This window comes from Notothenia rossii (genome assembly GCF_949606895.1).
Source record: "Notothenia rossii genome assembly, chromosome: 7".
Classification (NCBI taxonomy): domain Eukaryota; kingdom Metazoa; phylum Chordata; class Actinopteri; order Perciformes; family Nototheniidae; genus Notothenia; species Notothenia rossii.
In genome coordinates this window covers 58,962,259-58,984,741 of record NC_136905.1, presented here as the reverse complement: position 1 = coordinate 58,984,741, position 22,483 = coordinate 58,962,259, and the positions used below count along the sequence as shown (strand labels likewise).

The following is a 22,483-nucleotide window of genomic DNA, read 5'->3' as shown; positions in this document are numbered from 1 at the left end:
TTCTAACACAGATACCGATGTTAAGCACCTCATCAATACTGTATGTCTCTAGGATATAAAAGAGGAAGATACAGTTGATATTTTGACATACTGTATTGGAGAGAGACTTATGCCACTACTGTATATGTAAACAAGTGGATTTTCTTTTGGTTTTGGTTCATATTCATTTGTATCATTATCCTCAGTTAAATTAAAGTTTGACTTCAAAACTAAATGGCAACCTCCGGGTCTGAGAAATGAAGCCAACGTGGTAGTGTATTTAACCATTTGTTCTAAGGCCAGCAGCAGGCGACTCCACTGGTTGGAAACATAAGTCTAGTTGTGTAGAAGTCTACAAGAAAATGACCTTACTTGATTAATTGCCTCAGTAAATATTTTTGAATTGAATGACTGATCTCAATTCATAAATTCAAGCTTTCTTTTGTACAGAAAGATTAGATAGATCATAGATAGAATAGGAGGGATGGGGGTGTTGTTCAGTGCCTTGCTCAAGGGCACCACGGCAGGGCCCAGGAGGTGAACTGGGACCTCTCCAAGTAGCAGTCCACACTCCATATTTTAGGTCTGGTCGGGGACTTGAATAGGCGACCCTACGGCTCACGGTCCGAGCCCCTACTGACTGAGCCACTGCCGGACGTAAACTATAGTAACACAATTATATATTATGGTTAATGTTATAAACAAGAATAATAAGTATATAGAGAGGCTTAATGCTGTTTACAGGTTTATGTGTATAGAAAGTTGAATCATATTTATTATGTTTAAGGCAGCTGTCAAAAAGTGGCTGGGTTGTCTTTGTGGATAGACAGTCACTTCAAGACTCCCTTCACTTCAGATGTGCTCCTAACTAATATAGGAATATCAGGGGAAATGCCATGCCTTCAATATATTTGCCATAATTAACAACAATTGTCATGTTTAGGATTATGTTTTTTTATCCATGGACAATTTGAATTGGTTTACAAGGAAATTAGATTTTTCTTTTGTGAAATCAGTAAAAGATAATATATGTTAGATCAATCTTACGTCATCTGTATTAAAGTGAAGCTAGACAATTGTGATTTAAAACAGTAAGAGGGCAAGTTACAAAACAAAACTGTTTAATTTCAATAACAGTGTCACAATTATGCACCTTGCTCTATTGATTGTTTGCTACTTTGTCATGTATCTGCTGACATGAAAAACATTCTTAGAAACCTTCGCTGCTAACAAACCATTAGCTACATGACTCCATCTGGACACATCCCAACTAGTTTTTAAACAACATCCATCCAACCAGACGCTCCGGCCAATGACGCTCACATTGCACAGTTGCTTTTCATAGTGAGCGTGTAAGCTGAGCTGTCGTCATTTATAATTCATACATGCAAGGAACAATAGATATATTGATAATGTGTGTTTGGACCCTGTTTTGCTGAGTTCACAAATGCATTTAAATGCAAATCACAGTTTTTTTTTGTCTTGCATACGATTATGTCTTGACTGTGTGCGAGCCGTCAGCATTGTGAACCCATCCAAACTGACTCATTCATTGTGGCCAATTTCTTTGTGTCAGAGCTGGATCTTGCTGCCAGTGTCTGAAGCCCTACAGTGGGCAGATGATTGCCTTGGCCGCGACTATTACACTAATCTATCTACTCTGCTCTGCCAAGCCCTCAGCCCAGGGCGCCTCTGAGTGTGTTAGTGGTTCCGGGTTTCCTTACGCTTTCATTACAAGAGAGAAAGTGTTCGTGGTCCTCTATGAGTATGCATTTGTGTATTTACGTCTATGTGTCTGCAGTATGTTCATATATGTGTGTGTGTGTCTGCAGTATGTACATATATGTGTGTGTGAGAGTTCCATTACAGTAATCTTTTCCTCCAATGACTTCCTCTTCCCAGTGGCTGTCACTGTGTCTGGCTCTCTGCCGGCGCTCACCACAGATACAGCAATGCACACTGGTAAATCCTACCGCGAATGAGCGTGCACGGATGTGAGCGTGCACGTTAATCAACTTAACCTCACTCCAGCCAGAGACAAAGCCAGGAGGACAATGCGATCTCCATTAGCCGCTCTCATCTTTTTGACTCCAGACAAATGATTGCCGCCGCACACGGAACAGTGAACTATGATACCAGATTGTTCTATTTTCAGTCCATTTCACTTGATTAAATACTGGACAAAGGCTGCAGGCCACAAACACGCATTATTCCAGGAGAAGGAAGGGAGAAGAAAAGGCATCCAAAGCTCTGAATCAACACACATGCTTCCAGGTCGGGCTGGAGCCGTGCGATAAGGCAGGGGGGGGGGGGATAACTGGGCTCCCAGGGAACCAGAGCCCCGCAGGACGACATGTGACAGCCATGTTTTTCAATGATATTCAGCGACATGGGCTAGCTCATTAGTGGTTTCATGTAGCTGTGGGGGTATATTGTTTTGTGTGGTTTGGAAGATGTCCAGTTTTGTGTTTTTTTGGAGTTTTCTGACACTGCCTAGTCATTAGCAGCGCTCATCCGTCAGCTATTTTATCTCTTTAGATAAAGAGGCTTATTAGTTCTAGCCACATTTGAGTCATCTTAAGTCTTCAGTTAATTTTTGTGAAGGACAACTTATTTGAGCTTGCAGTCAAAGAGTTAATTTACTGTAAATGTAATCCTGTGCCAAATTTCAACTTTGAAGTTATCAGATTGTATTGAACATTTCATTCAATCTCCTTTTACATAAGACTTTATTGTTATTTTCAAGAATCTAAGAGCATCCTCCTGACTGTGCTCATTAGTCAGTAGCACCTGCCTGAATCTGTGCCGCACATGATTCAAAGATAACGTTTTCTCAAATCAAATCAAACACCAACCCACTGAAAACAAAACTGTTTCAGCTGTTACATTTTCTTGGTAAATAGAGAGAGGAGCATTACATTGTGTAAATGTGAGCTCCTGGAGTATACATACTCTTATAAGTAGTGTTTGAACGGAAAACATTGTAAAATGCACAGCAGTGTTCCAGAATGTGGGTCATAGATATCTGAAAGGAGGGTGTCCAATTATTTCAGAAAAGTGCTTCTGGCTAAAGCCTCCCCGTGCTACTGCGATGCAAACGAGTCCAAATGAAATAGCCCGGAACACGGAGACTTTGTCAGATAAACAAGACAGCACACAGAAGCAGATATGTGTTTAAAAGAACTTTTCTTTACACTGCAGTTTTTAAACATGTGTTATCCACACATTCCTATCCCGTTCTATTATATAATGCATAAGATAAGGCTGTGTTGCACCAACAAGGAAGTCTTTTACAAATATGATTCAAACCATTAAATGATGTTGCAATAAACTTTGAAACTAGCCTAACATAAAAGATTACATTTGAATGTCTCTTCAAACATCAGTTTTGTTTTTAGAGGAAATCTAGATTAAATTAAATTCAGTTGCACTAATTTAAAAATGATGTCCAGTATTAACTTAACTTCTTAACTTGAGGTGGTTTAAATAGTTTGAGACAAAATAATCAAGTTTTTAAAGAACAGATACAAGCTAACAGTGTTTTATACTGCTAATAAATTGCTCTAAAGTTACCAGTTAATCGCAGAAGCTAGTATCTTGATTAGGGATGCACCGAATATTCGGCCACCGAAAATTATCGGCCGAAAATGGTTAAAAAGGCCCTTTTCGGCTTTCGGCAAATTCGGAAAAAATATCACCGAATGTCAGAGAACAGGGTTACGTTGATCTTACTCCGCATATTTGTCCGGGTGTTTTGATTTCAAGTGGTGGAGTAATCCCGAAGTGGTGAAAGTCTTTGCAGTTACACCCCCTCGAGAAATGTCAGCTGAACACGTTTTACAAATCGCAATCCGCGCCTCTCTCTCTGATATTTTTAAATATCTCCAAGCGGCAGACATGTTGGCTGTGAGCCAGCTGCGAGCATGGCTGTCGTGAGCATGGCTGTCGCGAGCAAGCGCCGTGCTTATCGCCGCGTTTTGATTACGTCATCACAACAACACGTTAGGTTACCAAACTTATAGGTGCATTTGTTGTTGTTGAAGTCCTGGCTGTTACAGTCTTTATTTACACTAGTTTGTTGTAGGCCTACTGGCCTAGATGTTTATGCAGTTTTAAAGCACCTTGGCTTTGTTCTGAACGCACTTTGTTGTAGTTATCCTACAGAGAAAAGAAAATGCACTTGACTTGCAATTAATGTACTGTATGCATTCAAAACTGCTGAATAAATGTTTTATGGACCCATAATAATGATTATTATTTAAGTTAAGTTTTGCCATAATCATGTCTTTTTCCATAATCAGGTAGCTGAACAACATTGGTAAAAAATGTATACATTATATATATTTCTATTAATCATTTTCGGCCTTTCGGCATTCGGTTTTCGGACCAACTGTTTCCTTTTTTCGGTATCGGTTTCGGCCAAGAATATCCCATTCGGTGCACCCCTAATCTTGATGTATTTAACCATACAATGTTCAAAACCTTTTTCTTTAACCTGTTAAGCCCTGAGCCTGTTTTCCAGGTCTCAGGCTCGAAAATGACATTCCCAGAACAAATGACTAACCCTGGCTTTAGGAATCCAAACTATAACATACAATAAGTACCCTGTATCAAGATTGATGCAAAACAAGTGACATTTGACCTTTTTAGAAAATAAAACCCACTTCTGGGGTCATTTGGGTGCATTTTCCATATCTCTGGCCCCCCTCGGTCGATTTTGATGATTAACATCTCTTTTGAACCGTTAGAGCCAATAGAATCGAGGGGAAGTTCCTAAAATCCATCTAAACATTACCATTGGTGAAAAAGTGATGCGCAGCCAGAATGCCCAAAACCGGAAGCTGGGTTGTAGCTCTAATGGTGCTTATAACAGTTAATATGAAATCTCTGTTTTTGACATAAAAATGGAAGGATGGATTATCAGCAGTGTTGGGCAAGTTACTTTTAAAAAGTAACTAGTAATAGTTATAGTTACTGCCCTCAAAAAGTAACTAGTTACTTTATTAGTTACTAGATTATAAAAGTAACTATAAACAAGTTACTTTACTTTACTTTAAAGATAATATCAATAATAACAAAAGTTTTTGTGTTGTTCTGTGGCACAGTAAGAGAAAATACAACTCCCCATCATTGTAGCAATTATCATTATGAAATGTAGTGGAACAATAAAAAACAAAAGATATGTTTAGACATTGGTTGAGACGGTGGGGTCTTTGGCGACTAGTTTTATAGTCCCATGTAAGTTAGTTAGGTGCTTCAGGAGATTGGCATTGCTGTTTTTCGATGTGGATAATGCTTTCTGTCCTGCACACAGTTTACATTTTACAGTAAGATTTTTTGCGTCCTTTATCCCCACAAATTGAAAATAGTGGTTATATTTCCAAGTTGCAAATGCGCTGCTGCTCTCGCTGATACTTGCATCTGCCATTGTGTGTGTGTGTGTGCTGGTGGTGAGCGTTGCCGTGTGTGTGTGCGTGTGCGTGTGCGTGTGTGTGTGTGTGTGTGTTAGCATTAGCAAGTGTTCGTGTGTGTGTATTTTCCCCATAAGGCAAGACCCGCCCAACTCTGTCTCTGATTGGCTTACCCTGAAATGTTACCCCGCGTTAACCAATCATCACTCCTCTCTGGTCACTTTCACTTTTCCATGGTACTGTGAGAGGACATCGCTGTATTCGCCTATAAGTTACATCCGCAGGGAGATTCGGTTCAGTTCCATCACATGCAGTAACGCACCCATTTAAATCATAGTAACTATAACGGCGTTACTTAATGGGAATAGGTAACTAGTAACGCTCTTAGTTACCGCAAAAAGTAGTTGCGTTACATTAACGCGTTAGTCCCAACACTGATTATCAGTTATCATTTCAAAGTGACAGACACATTGGATTAACCTATGGATTAACCTTCAGCAGCATTTTTATCGTTTTAATGCCATTGAACACAACTTTTGATCAGAACAATAGCAAAGGTGAGACAATGTCCCGTTTTTGCTCCGTAAAGCTACGTTGTGTGATGTCCCCTGCCCCAGTTTTGATCGCACAGTGATGATACTAATACCCCTATAATCTGTGGAATCTCAATTTGCTAGCTGATATCTTGTTGGTGCAGATCCGATAAGTAATACAGTATTTCTACCGTGAGTTCTGTGCTAAGTGCGTTAGAATCTTTTCGCTCAGAGCTCATTTAGACGCTTCTTGTGAGACTTGTGTTTTGTTTCGGTAAAAAAGATTCATATTGTGAGTTAGCTGATTTTCTTCCCGTTAAGTGGGTATGACACATTAATAGGTTATTAAATGTTAAGAAGCCCAGAGACACAGTTTTGTGAAAAACAAGCCCGCAGGGCTTAACAGGTTAAGGAGGAAATTGTCTGTCAACGCTTGTGTAAAGCCCTTTGAATTGTCTTTGTGTCGGAAATGTGCTATATAGATTGACCCTTACACGTTGTTCAAAATCCCAATAATAAATAGCATTTCTTTATTTTGTTTGTATTTGGATTAAATGAGCAACTCTTTATTGAATCAAATCTTTAATTGTGGTTTACATTAAATAAACTTGAATTAACAGAACGTTGTTTACATTTTCTTTCATGTGACAATCTACAATGCGCTTGATTTCTAACCTGGATTAAGTTATTGCAAACCTAAAGTTTTCCAAAACTCTGATGATTTATGTTGTATTAAATCAATCCATATTGGTACAACCCAACTTAAATGGCAACAAGTTACATATCTTTCCAATTCAACATAAATGTTTCCTTGTTAGCTCTCTCAACAATTAAACAAACAACAACCCACCACTAAGACACAAACAACAACCCACCACTAAGGCACAAACAACAACCCACCACTAAGGCACAAACAACAACCCACCACTAAGGCACAAACAACAACCCACCACTAAGGCACAAACAACAACCCACCACTAAGGCACAAACAACAACCCACCACTAAGGCACAAACAACAACCCACCACTAAGGCACAAACAACAACCCACCACTAAGGCACAAACAACAACCCACCACTAAGACACAAACAACAACCCACCACTAAGGCACAAACAACAACCCACCACTAAGACACAAACAACAACCCACCACTAAGGCACAAACAACAACCCACCACTAAGGCACAAACAACAACCCACCACTAAGACACAAACAACAACCCACCACTAAGGCACAAACAACAACCCACCACTAAGGCACAAACAACAACCCACCACTAAGGCACAAACAACAACCCACCACTAAGGCACAAACAACAACCCACCACTAAGGCACAAACAACAACCCACCACTAAGGCACAAACAACAACCCACCACTAAGACACAAACAACAACCCACCACTAAGGCACAAACAACAACCCACCACTAAGGCACAAACAACAACCCACCACTAAGACACAAACAACAACCCACCACTAAGGCACAAACAACAACCCACCACTAAGACACAAACAACAACCCACCACTAAGACACAAACAACAACCCACCACTAAGGCACAAACAACAACCCACCACTAAGACACAAACAACAACCCACCACTAAGGCACAAACAACAACCCACCACTAAGACACAAACAACAACCCAACACTAAGACACAAACAACAACCCACCACTAAGACACAAACAACAACCCACCACTAAGGCACAAACAACAACCCACCACTAAGGCACAAACAACAACCCACCACTAGGGCACAAACAACAACCCACCACTAAGACACAAACAACAACCCACCACTAAGGCACAAACAACAACCCACCACTAGGGCACAAACAACAACCCACCATTAAGACACAAACAACAACCCACCACTAGGGCACAAACAACAACCCACCACTAAGGCACATCAAACCAAATTAAGCAAAGAGTGGAGGATTAATGGTAGTTCGACTCCTATCCCATTACTGTTGACCCCCGGCCTAATGTGGCTTACACAGCAGATGGCACCCTGCCATGCTAATAGATCTGAGGCTGAACATTGCAGAAGCTAACTTCTTATCTTCTTTTCACAGCGCGTAATGCCCCTGATGCCTGAGCTAATGGTTAACAAGCACCCACACAGCTTGCAGTCAGAGTTGGAGAGGGATTTGAGCCCAGGCCAGGTTGGCTGAGCTCACACCTCCCCAGCCATTTTTCATTCATTAACCGTGTTCAGAGTCAGATAAAGCTAGTATTAGCCACAGAGCTAGCACACATTTTAATTAATGTAGCAATTGATAGGAACAATGGTTGGCAATAACTTCCAGAAGATCAGGATTATATTTCCCCACTAAATATAGTGAACACTTGAAATCTGTATTCTAATCGATGTCGTAATATTACAGTTCCCACTTAAACACATTTTGTTTAAGAGAGGAGCAGCATTATCCTAAAACTGCCATTATTGTCACTTGCTCAAAATCCTCCTTAAAATAACTGAAAGCAACAATTGCTCTGCTCCTTTGTGGTAATAATGTGTTTCTCTTCTCAATGAACAGAGATGGCAAGTTTTGTTTTTAAGGTTACATACAAATCATAACTTTGAAATTAGATTCATGAATATAAGTGTGCTAAGGCATGGAATGAATCGTAATAAATCAATCATTATTATGTGATATTTATTGGTGTTTCTTTCTGTCAGCCATTTATACTGAGTCAAATGTCCTTGTAAGTTTTGTCCATATTTAGAAATCCTGTTTTTTTAATCAAATATGAGTTGACCAAAAGTCTGGGCATTTTAGTGTTACATTAAGAAAACCAGAAATTGTTTAATTTCATTTGGATGGAGTTTATTCTTTTTTTGAGTCTTTACTCTGTAAAGCACTTGCATCCTGCATGAAATGTGCTATATAAATAAAGTGTATTTGTATTATTACATAACATTACAGATTTCGACATCAAATCGTTATCTGGTTAAAAAATGTAAAAGCAGCTTCTCAGTGTATCTAGACTTTGGTCTGATTTTATCAATGTAAGGAAAACTTCCAGACATGGACGTGTTCAGATTTCTATTAACAACTAACACAATTCAGATTTCTTAGGCCTTATACTGTCTTTAAAACTATTTTAGAACAATGAGAGCTGTACAGACAATAACACTTTTTAAAACGTTAACTTAGTTGGAAAGTGACTGAGTGTTTCTGACTGTGCCCGTTGTGAGTTGTTGCCCTTGTCTTCATAAAGAGTGGTTTAGTGATGTGTTCTTTTAGGCTGATCATGGAGGTTTGGATTTTGGAATATTGCAATAAAAAAAGCAGGACAATCTCCACACATTGACACCAATGTTGTGATTTTTGAAGTGTAAATGAAATCATGAAAAGTAAAAATATGTTTGTTGGCGCATCACCACCATTTATCTAAAGGCAGCTAATACTTGTTGTGATGACGTTATAGTCTGATTTAGTGAATTGTTAGCAAGATTAAGACACATAGAGGCTTTACACATTATTTACTGACGTAAATGCTAACTCATTTCTGGGTTTTAGGACTCTTTTCTGCACCACTCTATTCTGCTCATCACAAGGAAGAGAAAGTATCATTGAAGACATTACAGTCTATAAAATCTTTACACTTCTTTGCATATATTTTGTGAAAACATTTTGGTAATTTCTTCTTCTGTAACTAAACTTGAGTGTTCATTTTTTGCATGCTGATTCAGTAAGTGTTTAACTGTTGCATCATTGTCTTAGTCATGCAAAATTGTCCATGACAGATATAGTCATAGTTTTCCTCCACAGAATGATCACTGATGACCAGTCTGTTATGTTCTCTTGCAGAAGACAACGAGTGTTTCACTATGGTCAACTCTTAATTCCTAGCCTTAAGGAAACGGCTCACCTCTTAGTGAGATCTGGTTACTGCTGAGCTCAGTGCAAACTGCAGAGTACACGTCAAAGTGCCGTGCAGCCGTCCCAGATGTGGGGAATACGTTTCAGCACCATCTGCAGACGGGTGTGGACCTCCATCTGCCGAGCTCAGCTCCATTCCTCCAATTCAGCTGAGTCATTTAGATTTATCTTAAATGCTGTGGTCAGCACTTTCCAAACTGCCGGTTTAGTTTTTTACATTTTTACTTTCTTTTTTGTTTTGAATCTCTTTATATCTTACTCGGGTAATTGCTAATATAAGTTTCCTGGCTTTCTTTTTTTTCTTACTACTTGACTTTCTTCCATCCTTTCTGTTAGTTCTTCCCTCTTCTTTTTTAGTTCATTTAGTTGCACTCATACTTTTTCCACCCTTCCTCCTGTTGTCACCCTTCATCTTACCAGTGTCTTTATTCTTTTAATATACACCTGCTTTTGTCCAATCTCGTTTTTATCCATTGATCCTCTTAAGTCTTCTTCTATGGTCTTTCTCCCCATACTCCCTGTTGCTCTCATTATTTCCTTTCTGCCAACCTCTTTTTGCTCCGTTTGCTCCTTTTTTAAATTCCTTCAGCTTCCTCTGTCCTTCCCTTCACATCTCCACCCTTTCTTTCCCCCCATCCCTTTGAACACTCACTCACTTCTTCTTTATGTTCCGATCATTTCCTACTTACCCTCCTTCCCTACTCCCTGCCTTTTTTCACTCTTCCCATCAGAATCATCTTTATTGCTGTGGTAGTTCCCTTTTTATAACATGTCCCTGTTTGAAGCGCCTTGGACTACCTACGACAATAACACCGTTACTGCGATAAGTTTATGGTCCTATAAAAACACAATTGGAACATTACGGCGGGATAAAGGCGGTTGTTTTGTCACGCCTTAAGCACAGCTGAGCAAGGTGTTACACCTGGGCCGCAGGGACCATAGGCAGGGACAAACTACTTTCTGCTAAGGAGGGGGATAAAAGGGGAGAGTATGCCTTTTTAAAAGCCTGGATTCACCTCCCATCCCCTGCTGTGTAGCCTCATAAGAAAAGCTTGCCACACAATTTGCTTGATGTGTAGTTTTCATGGCAAATGGCATCCAGCCCCTGTAGCTCGATGGATCTGCTGGAGTGGAAAACAGCCACTGAATTGACAACAGGCAGACGACGAAGGTGGAGGGAGAATGGGTTTTGTAAGTGTTCTTAAGCAACTTAGTGAATACCAAAGTGGAGTTTGTGCCTCTTAAAAAAAAAAAGATTGCCTTGGCTCTGAAAGATATATTGAAGCCTTTCATGTTTGTATACTCTGAGTGGTTGAAGTATATTCTAAAGTACCGCAGCCTTAATACATTAGGGCTTGTGTTTATAGATGGATGTTGGTGTTTTTGACTCATCTTTAAACATCAGCTTAGTTTAGCTTTTAGCTCTAATGCTAACATCATTCTTTTTCCTGATGAACATGTTTCTCCAAAATGGGATATATCTTTGTCATCGATTCCACTTCCAAGGGACGACATATCTTAGCCAGAACTACAGCTATCGGTGAAGATGTGTTCATTTTACATTTCTTTATACTGCTACACACAGGCCAAGCTTTTTATTATTATTGCTTCTATTGCAACTTTTATTATTGCTTACTGGCCACATCTGAGTATAGATGCAAAAATGTTTAAATTAGAAAACTCTTTACCTAATGCAATCAATACAATAAAAAATAGAAGACTATTGGTTTCCAAGCTGAGGGTCGAGACAGTAAAATATGATAAAGGGATACTCAAATTCTTTCCCGGGGAACACGTTTTGCAAATTGAACAAACATCTATGGCCCAGACCTCTGCTAAGTGGGCGATGGGGGATCCTCCCCTGGCATTATAAAAAAAGAGGTCATTATGAAGTAGGGAATAGTCGGCGTGCCATCTGGCACCGTATTGGGTCCACATGATAAGCTGCGTATCACTGACTTAGAGGGTATCGGTAGGAAAGAAAACGTTATGTTATACTTCTTTCTTAGAAAATACACTACTCTTAAAGGTATGCCTTCCATACAGTAGTAACAAATACACAATTACCCTTTATTTGAGCTGCTCTCAACTCAGACACACAACCTGTGACAATAGACTATAGGTGCTGGGTTGTATAAAGGTATCGCCTTGACATATAATTATGTTGGAACCACTTTTTTCGAAACATATATTCCTTATTAAAAAGCAGTATTTTGTATGTCTTTCTTACTCTGTTAAGGGCACATACCAGCATTAGTATCATCATCATTTTAATTGAATCTTTGACTAAACAATACATCTTATTATCCTATAATTTGTGAATTAATTATTTAAATTATCCCAACGTGGCTTGCATTCATCCAAACTCTTAATTAAGAGTAATAATTGGCTCCACTTCTGAATAAGAGCCCATTGTGCTTTGTGGCAATTTTACGGTCGTCTTGTCTATTCTGGCTGTGAGTTTATGCTCATCATCCACGCCGCTGTGGATCGTTCAATACAACCAGTGAGGTGTAAAACTGCATGTGCCTCTGTGCTGTGAGAGGTCATGTGTAAAAGGTCAGAACATTATTCTGACATCAGCTTTTCCTTGACCCGGCCTTACAATAAGGGGTTAACAGCTGAGACTTGGATAAAGGCTTTGTGCATGACTACATTTTGTTCCTTACAGTTTGCATGAAAGAAGGAAAGGAAAAGAGACACCAAAGTCCCATGGATTCACAACAAATATGTGTTTTGTTTTTGGTAGGCATGTCGTATTGGTTACAAGCAAAGCCATTCATTCCTGAAAATCAAACTAAAGGCCTTTATTTAAAACACAAGATAGATTTGTCTCAAACATACTCACATTTGGTATATAATTGCTACTGTGATTGTTTGCCCCACCCTTGTTGTTGCCACCTGTGTCCCATTAACTCTTCTATTAATACTCCTTGTCTCCCTTTGTCCTGTGCCAGTTTGTTTTGTTCCATGTTATGCCAAGAGCCAGTGTTTTCAAGCCAAAAACCTTTGTGTTTTTTTCCTAAAACCAAGTCTTTGTGTCACGTTCCTAACTCAACGTGCATGTTAGAGAACAAAAGCAGAACCAAATTCATCTTTTTTGTTGGGTACCTAAAAACAGGCATTTTGGATTTGATACTACTTGCTTACTTCTTACATTGTTCTAGTTTTATTTAATGAAGATATTTATAAGGGTCTGCTTGCACTATTTTGAGATTATATTATCATTATCAAATGATCATTATACCGCATCAAAGGCATACAAAAGTTCCCAAATTAACATAATATTGTTTGTTGCAAATATTTCTGGGACACTATACTGTCCTAAAGAAATCCAACAAGCCTGACCAGAATTGCTGAGTTTGTGTGGGGGTTTGCTGTGTGTCCGGCTGGGTTGCAGTTCTTCGTCCGGAATATAAATACAATACTTAAGCAGGAGCAGTGGTGTTAAAACAGCAGTACTGTATCAGTAAACATTTGGCCTCCTCAAGTGTCCTTGAGCGAGACACTGAATCCCTGTCAGCTCCGGGAGAGATGTTCTGCAGCTGACCCTGACCTCGGGGGGGGGGGGCTTCTCTGCAGGGATCAATACAGCATCAACTGTTACATCTTTAGATCTGCTGCCTATTGCATGTGTAGGAGGTTAACATCGCCCGGAGGATGTGCCTGTACCGACTCTAAACCACTACTTCCTTACCCATCTGTTTTCACATCACCAAACTCACAGTATAAAGGGAAGATACTGATGCACCATTATGTGGAGCAGGTGGGGAGTAGAAAAGCAGAAATGTCATCGTGCGGCAAATCAATAAGCTCTCATTGAACCTGAAAAGTCAGTGCCCTGTCAGTGACGACAGTCCCAGTCTCTCCTTGTCCGTCTTCCTCTCATATCCTCGCCACCCCATCCCCCTTATGTCTTCAACACGTCCTTTCTCATTCTCACTCTTTTGTTTTCCTCCTTTTCTCTTACTTCTGTGTTTGGGTAATGAAGAAAACAGAATCAATGGGTTGCTGCTTTGTGCAAGCTGTGGCGTTGATTGGAAATCAATCCGCTATCTAAAGACAGGAGAGCTGCGAAATAACAGGGAGAAACGCAAATGGGTTTGGCGCCTATTAGAGGGAAAAAGAGAAGACTTTGAGGAAAAAAGGCCAATAATGATCTTGGTGGTTGGTGGCTCCTCCATCCACAAACAGGAAGCACTTGTATTTCAAAGTTTAGGGCATAAAAGTATAAACGCAGGCTTTTGTCAAATACACATTTTACAAATGCACAAAAGCTTTTGAAAATAAAAAAGATTGATGCAGAGGAAGAGAGGTATTTTGAAGTTGAGAGCGAGACCTTTAACAAGAAAGAAGGCCATAAATCTTATCGGCACCGTCTCCCGATGTTGCATAAAAAGGTGCATATGCAACGTTAAGAAAGGGTGGACTCACAGTACATGTTGGGTGCCTAACCATAACCCTTCTCATTACTAGAGATGTTATTAGGTTATGAAATGGTGGTAATCAGTTGTTTTCACTACAACTGTGGTGCTTCAGAAGGGGCAAACTGAAACCACAAGTAAGCAAAAATAACTAACTTTAAGAAAGGCTTGCAGTTTCTATAGGTTTCACTTTCAGTCCCAGAACAGGAAGCTCTTTGTCTATGCTCTCCAACGTGATACTTTACAGCAAGTATTTTAAAGGGGCACAAAAGTATAAACACAGCCTTTTGTCAAATGACAATCTTACACACCAAAGCTTTTGAGAATAAGAGATAGACGGAGAGGAAGATCGGCTTTTGGAGAACAAGTTCTTTAGCACGACCGACACCATAAATCCTATCAGTGGCGTCTCTCAATGTTGCGTGACGAATGGAGTTGAGTGCTCATGAAGCATGTACAGAGATTAGGAATAATATGCACGGCAGATAATACGATCAGATTGTCCTATGAATGATCTGTTTGTTAATCATATTGGTGTAGTCACACAGAGATTAAGACTGTAATGGATCAAGGATCACAACGAAAAACATCCAACCTAGATTCACCATCATCACCCAGACGGTCATGTCAAAGACACCCCCCCCCAATAACTCTTGATGATGATACATATAGATGAAGTATGTATAGGGATTAGCGGCAGATATGAAAGGCAGATAATACAGGCACATTTCCTTACAGAAGCTTTATGTGTTTGTTAATTCCCTCTCCCCCATTTCACTGGAGTAAATATTTAGCTCAAACAACAATCATTCCCTGCGAGATCGATCTAATCTGTGTAATCCTGAGTACACAGCAAAAGTTAAGAAGGGCCCCGCAGAGCTCTCGCCTTCAAGGCCGTGTCGGTGAGTCAGCAGCATTATTTCCCCCGGATTGTGAACTTTCTCACTTTGCATTTTCAGTGCTGTCCATCCTGATTTCATCTCCGTGTTGGCCTAATGTGCCCTGATACGAACCGTCTGTGCTCTGATGTAATAAAGCCGTGAGAAATAGTCTGTGCATGCACTCTGATAAAAACAATGCCTTTCTTTCTGTTCATGACAAGATAACATTCATTATACTTATGCAAATTTCCTCATACTGAAGAATCCGCACATTACATAGCCCTTAATGCTTTTTTTTCCTTTGGGTATCTTTCAAATGTTAGGTGGTTATTCCGAGTCTATCTTTCATTAACAAAGCATCTTAGCACCCTGGTAGCGTTTTTCTCCCCACAGTATCATTAAAGCTGCATCTAATCTACTGTAATATAATCTATACAGCTCAGGTTATCCTCTACCTCTCACATCAGCCATATCATGTTTCTGTTGCGTAAACTGTCTGACTCATGGTGATTCTGTCAGTCTTACCTGTAAACCAGCGAGTCATCTTGGCTCCCATTGTACTGTATCTGGAACATCCTGATTCCCGGAATGTTCCTCTGGAAGTTGAACTTGATCAGCGCCGTGGATGACGTGGCCTCGGCTGTCACCACCCTCTTGTCCACCCCGCCCTTCACGTCGCCCGTCACGTTGCTCCCGTTGGCCCCTCCTCGAGTCGACGTGGAGATGTCTGAGGATCCCGGGTCGGGCTCCTGTATGTTGTTGGTGTTGTTGGAGATGTGGGGGAGCTTTATAATAATGAGCTCAATTGTTTGGTGGGCTTCGCCGGCCGGGTTGGAGGAGATGCAGGTGAAGGAGCCGGTGTCTTTCACCGTGCTGATGAGGATGTCCAGAGTCCCGTTGTTGTAGACCAACGTTCTCGAGGAGTTTGACACCAGTTTGCCCTCAGGAGAGATCCAGTGGATGGCTGGTTCCGGGTCACCTCTGGCCTTACACCTTTAGAGGATAAAAGCAATTGAGTTAATCGTATTAGAAACAAGTCAGGATGGGGTTAACTGTACAGTGGAAGAAATGCTTCAATAAGCCCTATTGTGCTTTTTGGGTTTTTCGCTTTCCAGTCGTGTGTTATATAGGTTTGTATGCATGTAAGTGTAACATGCCAAAGTTCCCTCCAGAGGGAGTTTCTTTGTACGCGATAGGGGTGGGACATTTCTTACACATCTTAAGGCAGTTGACCAATCACATCAGAGCCGGCCAGCTAACCAATCAGAGCAGACTGGGCTCTGGTTTCAGACAGAGGGTGAAAAGTGGTGCCGTAGCACAGGCAGTATGAGAAAAATAAAGAGCTTTTCGAACATTAAAGCATGGACACATGACACAGTAGTAGCTTAAAATACTAATATGAACCTGAAAACTAGCACAATATGTCAGATTTCACAGTGGTTCTGGATAACCTTCCTTCTGAGACTTAGGTGCAGGGGCGCCGCCAGGGATTTTAGGCCCCATGAAAAGATATCACATTGGTTACTTAAACATTTGTTTCTTAATGTTCTAAAATTGTTTGGGCCCCTGTCAGTCATGGGCCCTTAGAATCGTCCTAACTTGTCACCCCCTTACGGCGCCCCTGCTTAGGTGGGAGTGGAAGAGTCTACATTTTCTACTGTGATGGCAGAGCAATTTCCAGTTATAATGCGCTTTACATAACAGCCTAGAAATAACAGTGGTGGATTTATATCTTGGCTGCTAAATTTTCATACGTACAAATATTACCAGGACAGTAACAGGTCGTATCCAGTTGTTTTCTCTACCACTCTGCTGCTTTAGATGGGGCCAACTGCAGCCACCAGTGAGAAAAAGGTGCATATCCAACGTTAAGAAAGGGTCACAGTTTTCCTAGGTTTCGCTTTCAGTTACTTTAAGTCTAAGGCACTAAAACTATGCAGTTAGGTTCAGAACTAATGATTTTGATGTTTAGGTTAACAATTAAATGTTTGGGCTTCCGGTTGACCGTGGGAACGAAATGGCTGCGTAAGTCTTGAGCTCCCCGACAACATCCCACTATTATTACACATTAAGTCATTTCACGCCGAATTATCTGTTGGAAAGCTATAAGAATGCCGGAGGCAAATGGAAAATCGACTAAAACGTTGAAAGATGAAGATATTAAATCCATCGCCGAAGTGGTGAGGACCTCGCTACGTGAGGAGCTAGATGCTAGCCTACGACAAGGATTACTTCAGCTGAAGGAGAGCTGGATGCTTTGAAAAATATCACCAAGAAAGATTCTACGTCCTTTCCACCGTTCAAGAAAAGATGCTGGGTTTCGAACAGAAGATAGCGGATCTTGAGGACCGTAATAGGAGGTGCAACATTCGGGTTTATGGTCTACGCGAGGACGCGGAGGGTGACACCCCGGTGCAGTTTCTGGAGCACATGATACCCACTTGGTTCCCCGCTCTGAAGCAACTTAAACCTGAAATAGAGCGTGCCCACAGAATCTTCCGCGGCGGTCCCCCTACGGAGGGAGAACGGCCCCGGGCTTTTATCTTCTGCTGTCTACGCTTCTCCACACACCAAGCTATCCTCCGTGAGGCGAGGAAACACCCCCCTTCAATCGGCAACAGAGCTCTCCGCTTCGCTGCTGACTGGGTTACTCCACTCATCTCTTCGCTTCAGCCGTAGATGCGGAGCGGTTTTTGGATAAGCGCACTTCTCCTGGTCGCTTCGTTGACGTGCCGGCGGAGCTGGGAGAGGAGCAAGCTGCACCGATGACCATTTCACCGGATCATAGCGACCCGCATGTTGGCAATGAGTAACAGGTTTGCACATCAAGACCGCCCAAGCCCTGTGGCTGTAAACTGACTAGTGTTTTGTGACTATCCATGGAAGCTATATGCGGCTAGCTGTATTAGCGCCGTTAGCATACCCGGTTTCACGTGTTTTATAATGAACCTGTACACATGAAGCAGGCTATTCTGGGCCTGTAGCAATACTGTGTTGACTATGTGTGGCTAGCTATGTCAGCTCCGTTAGTGGGCCGGCTTAATCGATCTACAAGGGATTCTTTTTCCCCCTCTCTGGACTGTAGCTTTGGCACACTTCCTTGTTAAATGCAGTAATCTTTATTAGCTTTGTCAGTAACGTTATGCCCGGTTAACGGGCAACTACTGCATAAGTACACTTGACTTGGTAAACTCAGTTATACCTGCTACATTTATTTTTGATATGTTCTTGGGGTTAGGTTACTTTCGGTCTGCTAGTTGAGTTACTACATTAATCATTTAATGATTCGTAGATCCCTGGCTGTACATTTACATTGTTTTTTATGAGCATGTAAGGATATGTATATTTGAGGATATATAGATTTAATTTCATTATTTTGATATACGCACTATTATTAGATGTTATTACACATCTTTAGCAGCTTTTGCTATCCATGTTAAATTTCTGAGACCTGCTAGTTAGATTTTATGGCTTCGCACTAGCACATTTTTCGGGTTGATGTTAACATGGGATGTTGTTGGGCTCAATTCTGTATAGCCCTTGGTTCTTATTCTGGTTGCGGACTGTTTGGTTCTTTTTGTGGGAGGGCCAGTTGGGGGTGTAAGGGCCTCTCCTTTTTTTTGTTTTGTCATATGTGTGCATGTTTTTGTTTTTGTTTTTACCTTTTTGCTCATGGGTTTTTTGCGGGTGGGCGGGATACCTCAGGTCCTTTCGACAATTTCTGTGCATTCCTTTTATTGTTATACTGGTACACACTGCTCACCTTTATAAATGGCTAATTTAAACATATTGGTTTGGAATACGGGGGGCCTTAACGCTCCACATAAACGCACCAGTGTTCTAGGCTTGTTGAGGAGGAAAAAGGTGGATTTGGCATTACTGAGTGAAACTCACCTTCTGAAGACTGACGCGGGAAGACTGGCTGACAAATTCTATCATGTCATAGCATCTTCTTTTGCAAGTACTAAACTCCGGGGAGTGACCATAGTGGCTAAGCGCAATTTAAATATAAACGTTTTAGATGTATGGGCAGACACAACAGGCCGGATAACTATCGCAAAAGTCGAATGTTCTAATAGGAAAATTGCGCTGGTCTCAGCATATGCTCCTAACTCATTTGAGGGAGATTTCTATAATGTACTCACTGCCGCCATGTTAGAGTTGACAGACTACTCGTTTATAGTAGGGGCCGATTTTAATGCTGTATGGGACCCAGCTATAGATAGATCAGGAGCCTCTGAGACAACAGACCAAAGGAGGGCTTCTTCCGCCCTGCGTGCGTGGGCTCACGAGACAGGGCTAGTGGACCAATGGTGCCTGATTAACCCTTCTTCTAAATACTTTTCTTTCTTCTCCTCCAGACATAAGACCTTTTCTAGAATCGACTACTTGTTCGCCTCACCCCATCTCTTTGACAGCACTGATGTTTCCATGCTGCCAATAGCTCTCTCCGATCACAAAGGCATCTTACTCTCCGCCTCACTAAGAAGACTCTCTTCCCGTGCCCCTAGGTGGCGATTTAACACAACTTTGCTTAAAAATGATGATTTCTGTAAACAATTTAAGGCAAAACTCACCAAATTTTTAGAGTTTAATGTAGGATCTGTCGAAGATCCTAGGATATTGTGGGACTCAATTAAGGGATTTATCAGGAGCAATTCATCACTATTTGCATCTAATCTGCGAAAGGCTCGACTCTCCAAATTGGAAATATTAGAAAATGTGTACGCTAATCTGAACGCTTCACTTCAATCGAATTACACTGAACAGCTTAATTTAAGGTTAAAGGTAGTTAAGAAAGAAATCAACTCAATTCTTAGACAGCGATCCGAATCTTTGATTCACAGGACAAGACAACACTATTACTTCCACGGCTCTAGGCCTCGTCACCTGCTGGCTATGAAAATTCGTGCTGATGAACACTTCGCTGAGATCCCTTCTATCAAAACCCAGCAAGGGGAGATAACCACCGACCCTAAGCGGATTAATGATGCATTCCAATCCTTTTATTCTGAATTATATAGATCTGAAATCACTTTTGATAAAACTAAATATGAGGCTTTTCTTAATAAGCTGGAATTACCATGCTTAACAGAGGATGTTTCCAAACAATTTGCTGAGGCTATTACCTTGGAGGAACTTAAAGCAGCGGTCCTCGACATGCAAAAGGGTAAGGCGCCTGGGTGGGACGGCATCCCCCCAGAACTCTATTTGACCTTCTGGGACCTGTTGGGCCCGCTGTTGCTTTCCATGATTGCATTTTCAATAGAACGGGGTAGTTTTGCCAGAGATGTTAATACAGCTCTTATCTCTTTACTACTAAAAAAGGATAAAGATCCATCTGATTTTAACAGCTACAGGCCCTTAAGCCTACTTGGTGCCGATCTTAAAATGTACGCGAAGGTCCTGGCTCGTCGCCTACAGAACTCTATGACATCTCTAGTTCACTGTGACCAAACCGGTTTCATAAAAGGTCGCCTAGCCTCGGACAATCTCAGGCGATTGCTGCACATCATTGACGCTAGCAAAGATGATAAAACACCAGCGGCTGTATTATCTCTGGATGCTATGAAGGCTTTTGATAGGCTAGAATGGTCATACCTATGGGCTGTTCTAGAGTCTATGGGATTAGGTAAGGGGTTCATCCATAGGATCAAAGTACTTTATTCTGCCCCTTCAGCAATGATTTTAACAGGCAAAACTATCTCGTCGCTTTTTTCTGTAGCAAGGTCATCCAGACAGGGCTGCCCCTTGAGACCAGGGCTCTTCGCCCTCTCGCTCGAGCCACTGGCCCAATTTATTAGGCAATCACAGGATATTATCCCCATTTCTATCCAAGGCTCGCTTCATCACATTGCCCTCTATGCGGATGATGTACTGATTTTTATGCGGAACCCCTCAACGTCTACAACTCGTCTGCTTAGTGTAATAGAGGAATTTGGCAACCTATCAGGTTTTAAGATTAATTGGCCCAAGTCTGCCTTTTTGCCTCTCAACGACGCTGCCAAATCAGCTATTCTCCCTGCAAACATTCCTGTGGTAGAACATTTCAAATATCTTGGTATTGAAATATTCCCAAACCTTAACAAGACTATAAAGAATAATTATACAGACATGTACAACAAGGTTCTCCAGGACCTCAATAGGTGGTCGAGCCAGCCCAACTCCCTACAAGCCAGAGCTTCAATAATTAAAATGAATATACTGCCTAGAGTTAATTTTATCAGTTCAATGCTTCCTTTATCGCCCCCCAATGGTCATTGGCAGAAACTACAGTCGGCAATTTCAAAATGTATTTGGAACCACAAACAGCCTAGACTCAAAATGTCCACTACTCAACGAAGGAGGCTTGATGGGGGGCTGGCAGTACCACATTTTAAATTGTATTTCTGGTCCTTTTCATTAAGACCTTTGATTAATTGGTTTGACCCCCAAGCTGTGGTTTCATGGCGGGCTTTAGAAGAGAAGTTAGTCTCCCCATGGAGACTTCAGGACATAATTTACACAAACATATCTATCAAACAATGTCAGCTTAGGTTCGGCCCTCTGATTACTCATGTAATTCAGACTTGGCGAAATGCACAGAAATTATGCGCTATTCAATGCACCTGGCATCTCAATTCGCCAATATTTAATAACAACCAATTACTCATAGGGCGGAGGCCTATTAATTATTCCCAATGGGGGAGGCAGGGTCTTCACACCTTGGGAGATATTTACAGTGACAGTGGTCTCCGCTCTTTTCAGGATCTTAAAGGCTATTATGACCTTCCAGGCACCTCTTTCTTTTTTTATCTACAGCTCAGGACAGCCCTGCAGTGACCACCAACTGGTGGCCCGCGGGCTACATCCGGCCCGCCAGACATTCTCAGGGGGGGGTGACTGTGGCGTTGGCGGAGTGGTTACTGCGTTTGCCCCCCGCCCATTTTTTTTTTTTACAACGTCTCGTGAGTAAGGTGCAGTACCGGAGTCCAACAGAGAGGCAGCAGCTGCAGGACAGTAGACTGCGTACTGCAAAACCTTCCCTGCCTTGAAGAAGAATTGATCCTTCGTTGTGAAGAGTCTGCTTTGTGCGCTCCACAGCAGTAGCCCCGCTGCGACAGAGTCCAACAGAGAGGCAGGAGCTGCGGGACAGTAGCCTAGAAGCAGGGTTGGGTTGTAAATGTAATGGAATATATGTAACAGCGTTACGTAATCAGAATACAAAAATCAAGTAGGCTAACTGTATTCAGCTGGCGTTACATTTGAAAAACGAGTAATCTGATTACAGTTACTTTCGTAAACCTGAAGTGAATAGATTTTGGAATACTTATTGGAATTAATGGGGGGAAAGTTTCTTCACAAAATGTAATATTCATTACG

General features: G+C 41.3%; 1 protein-coding gene across 3 annotated transcripts in view; it reads right to left on the bottom strand.

Moving 5' to 3' along the window:
• LOC307047429 (leucine-rich repeat and fibronectin type-III domain-containing protein 5-like) overlaps positions 1–22,483 on the bottom strand; it is a gene marked incomplete at its 3' end in the record, with an annotated part of 203,117 nt that overhangs the window by 5,545 nt on the left and 175,089 nt on the right. For 2 of the 3 annotated variants that reach the window (XM_079694399.1, XM_079694400.1), the window contains one exon: positions 15,647–16,114. In XM_079694399.1, the coding sequence (XP_079550525.1) occupies positions 15,647–16,114 (468 nt within the window). Of the gene's footprint in view, positions 1–15,642; positions 16,115–22,483 lie in introns of those variants that run through there. The other variant, XM_079694401.1, reaches the window with a different exon arrangement.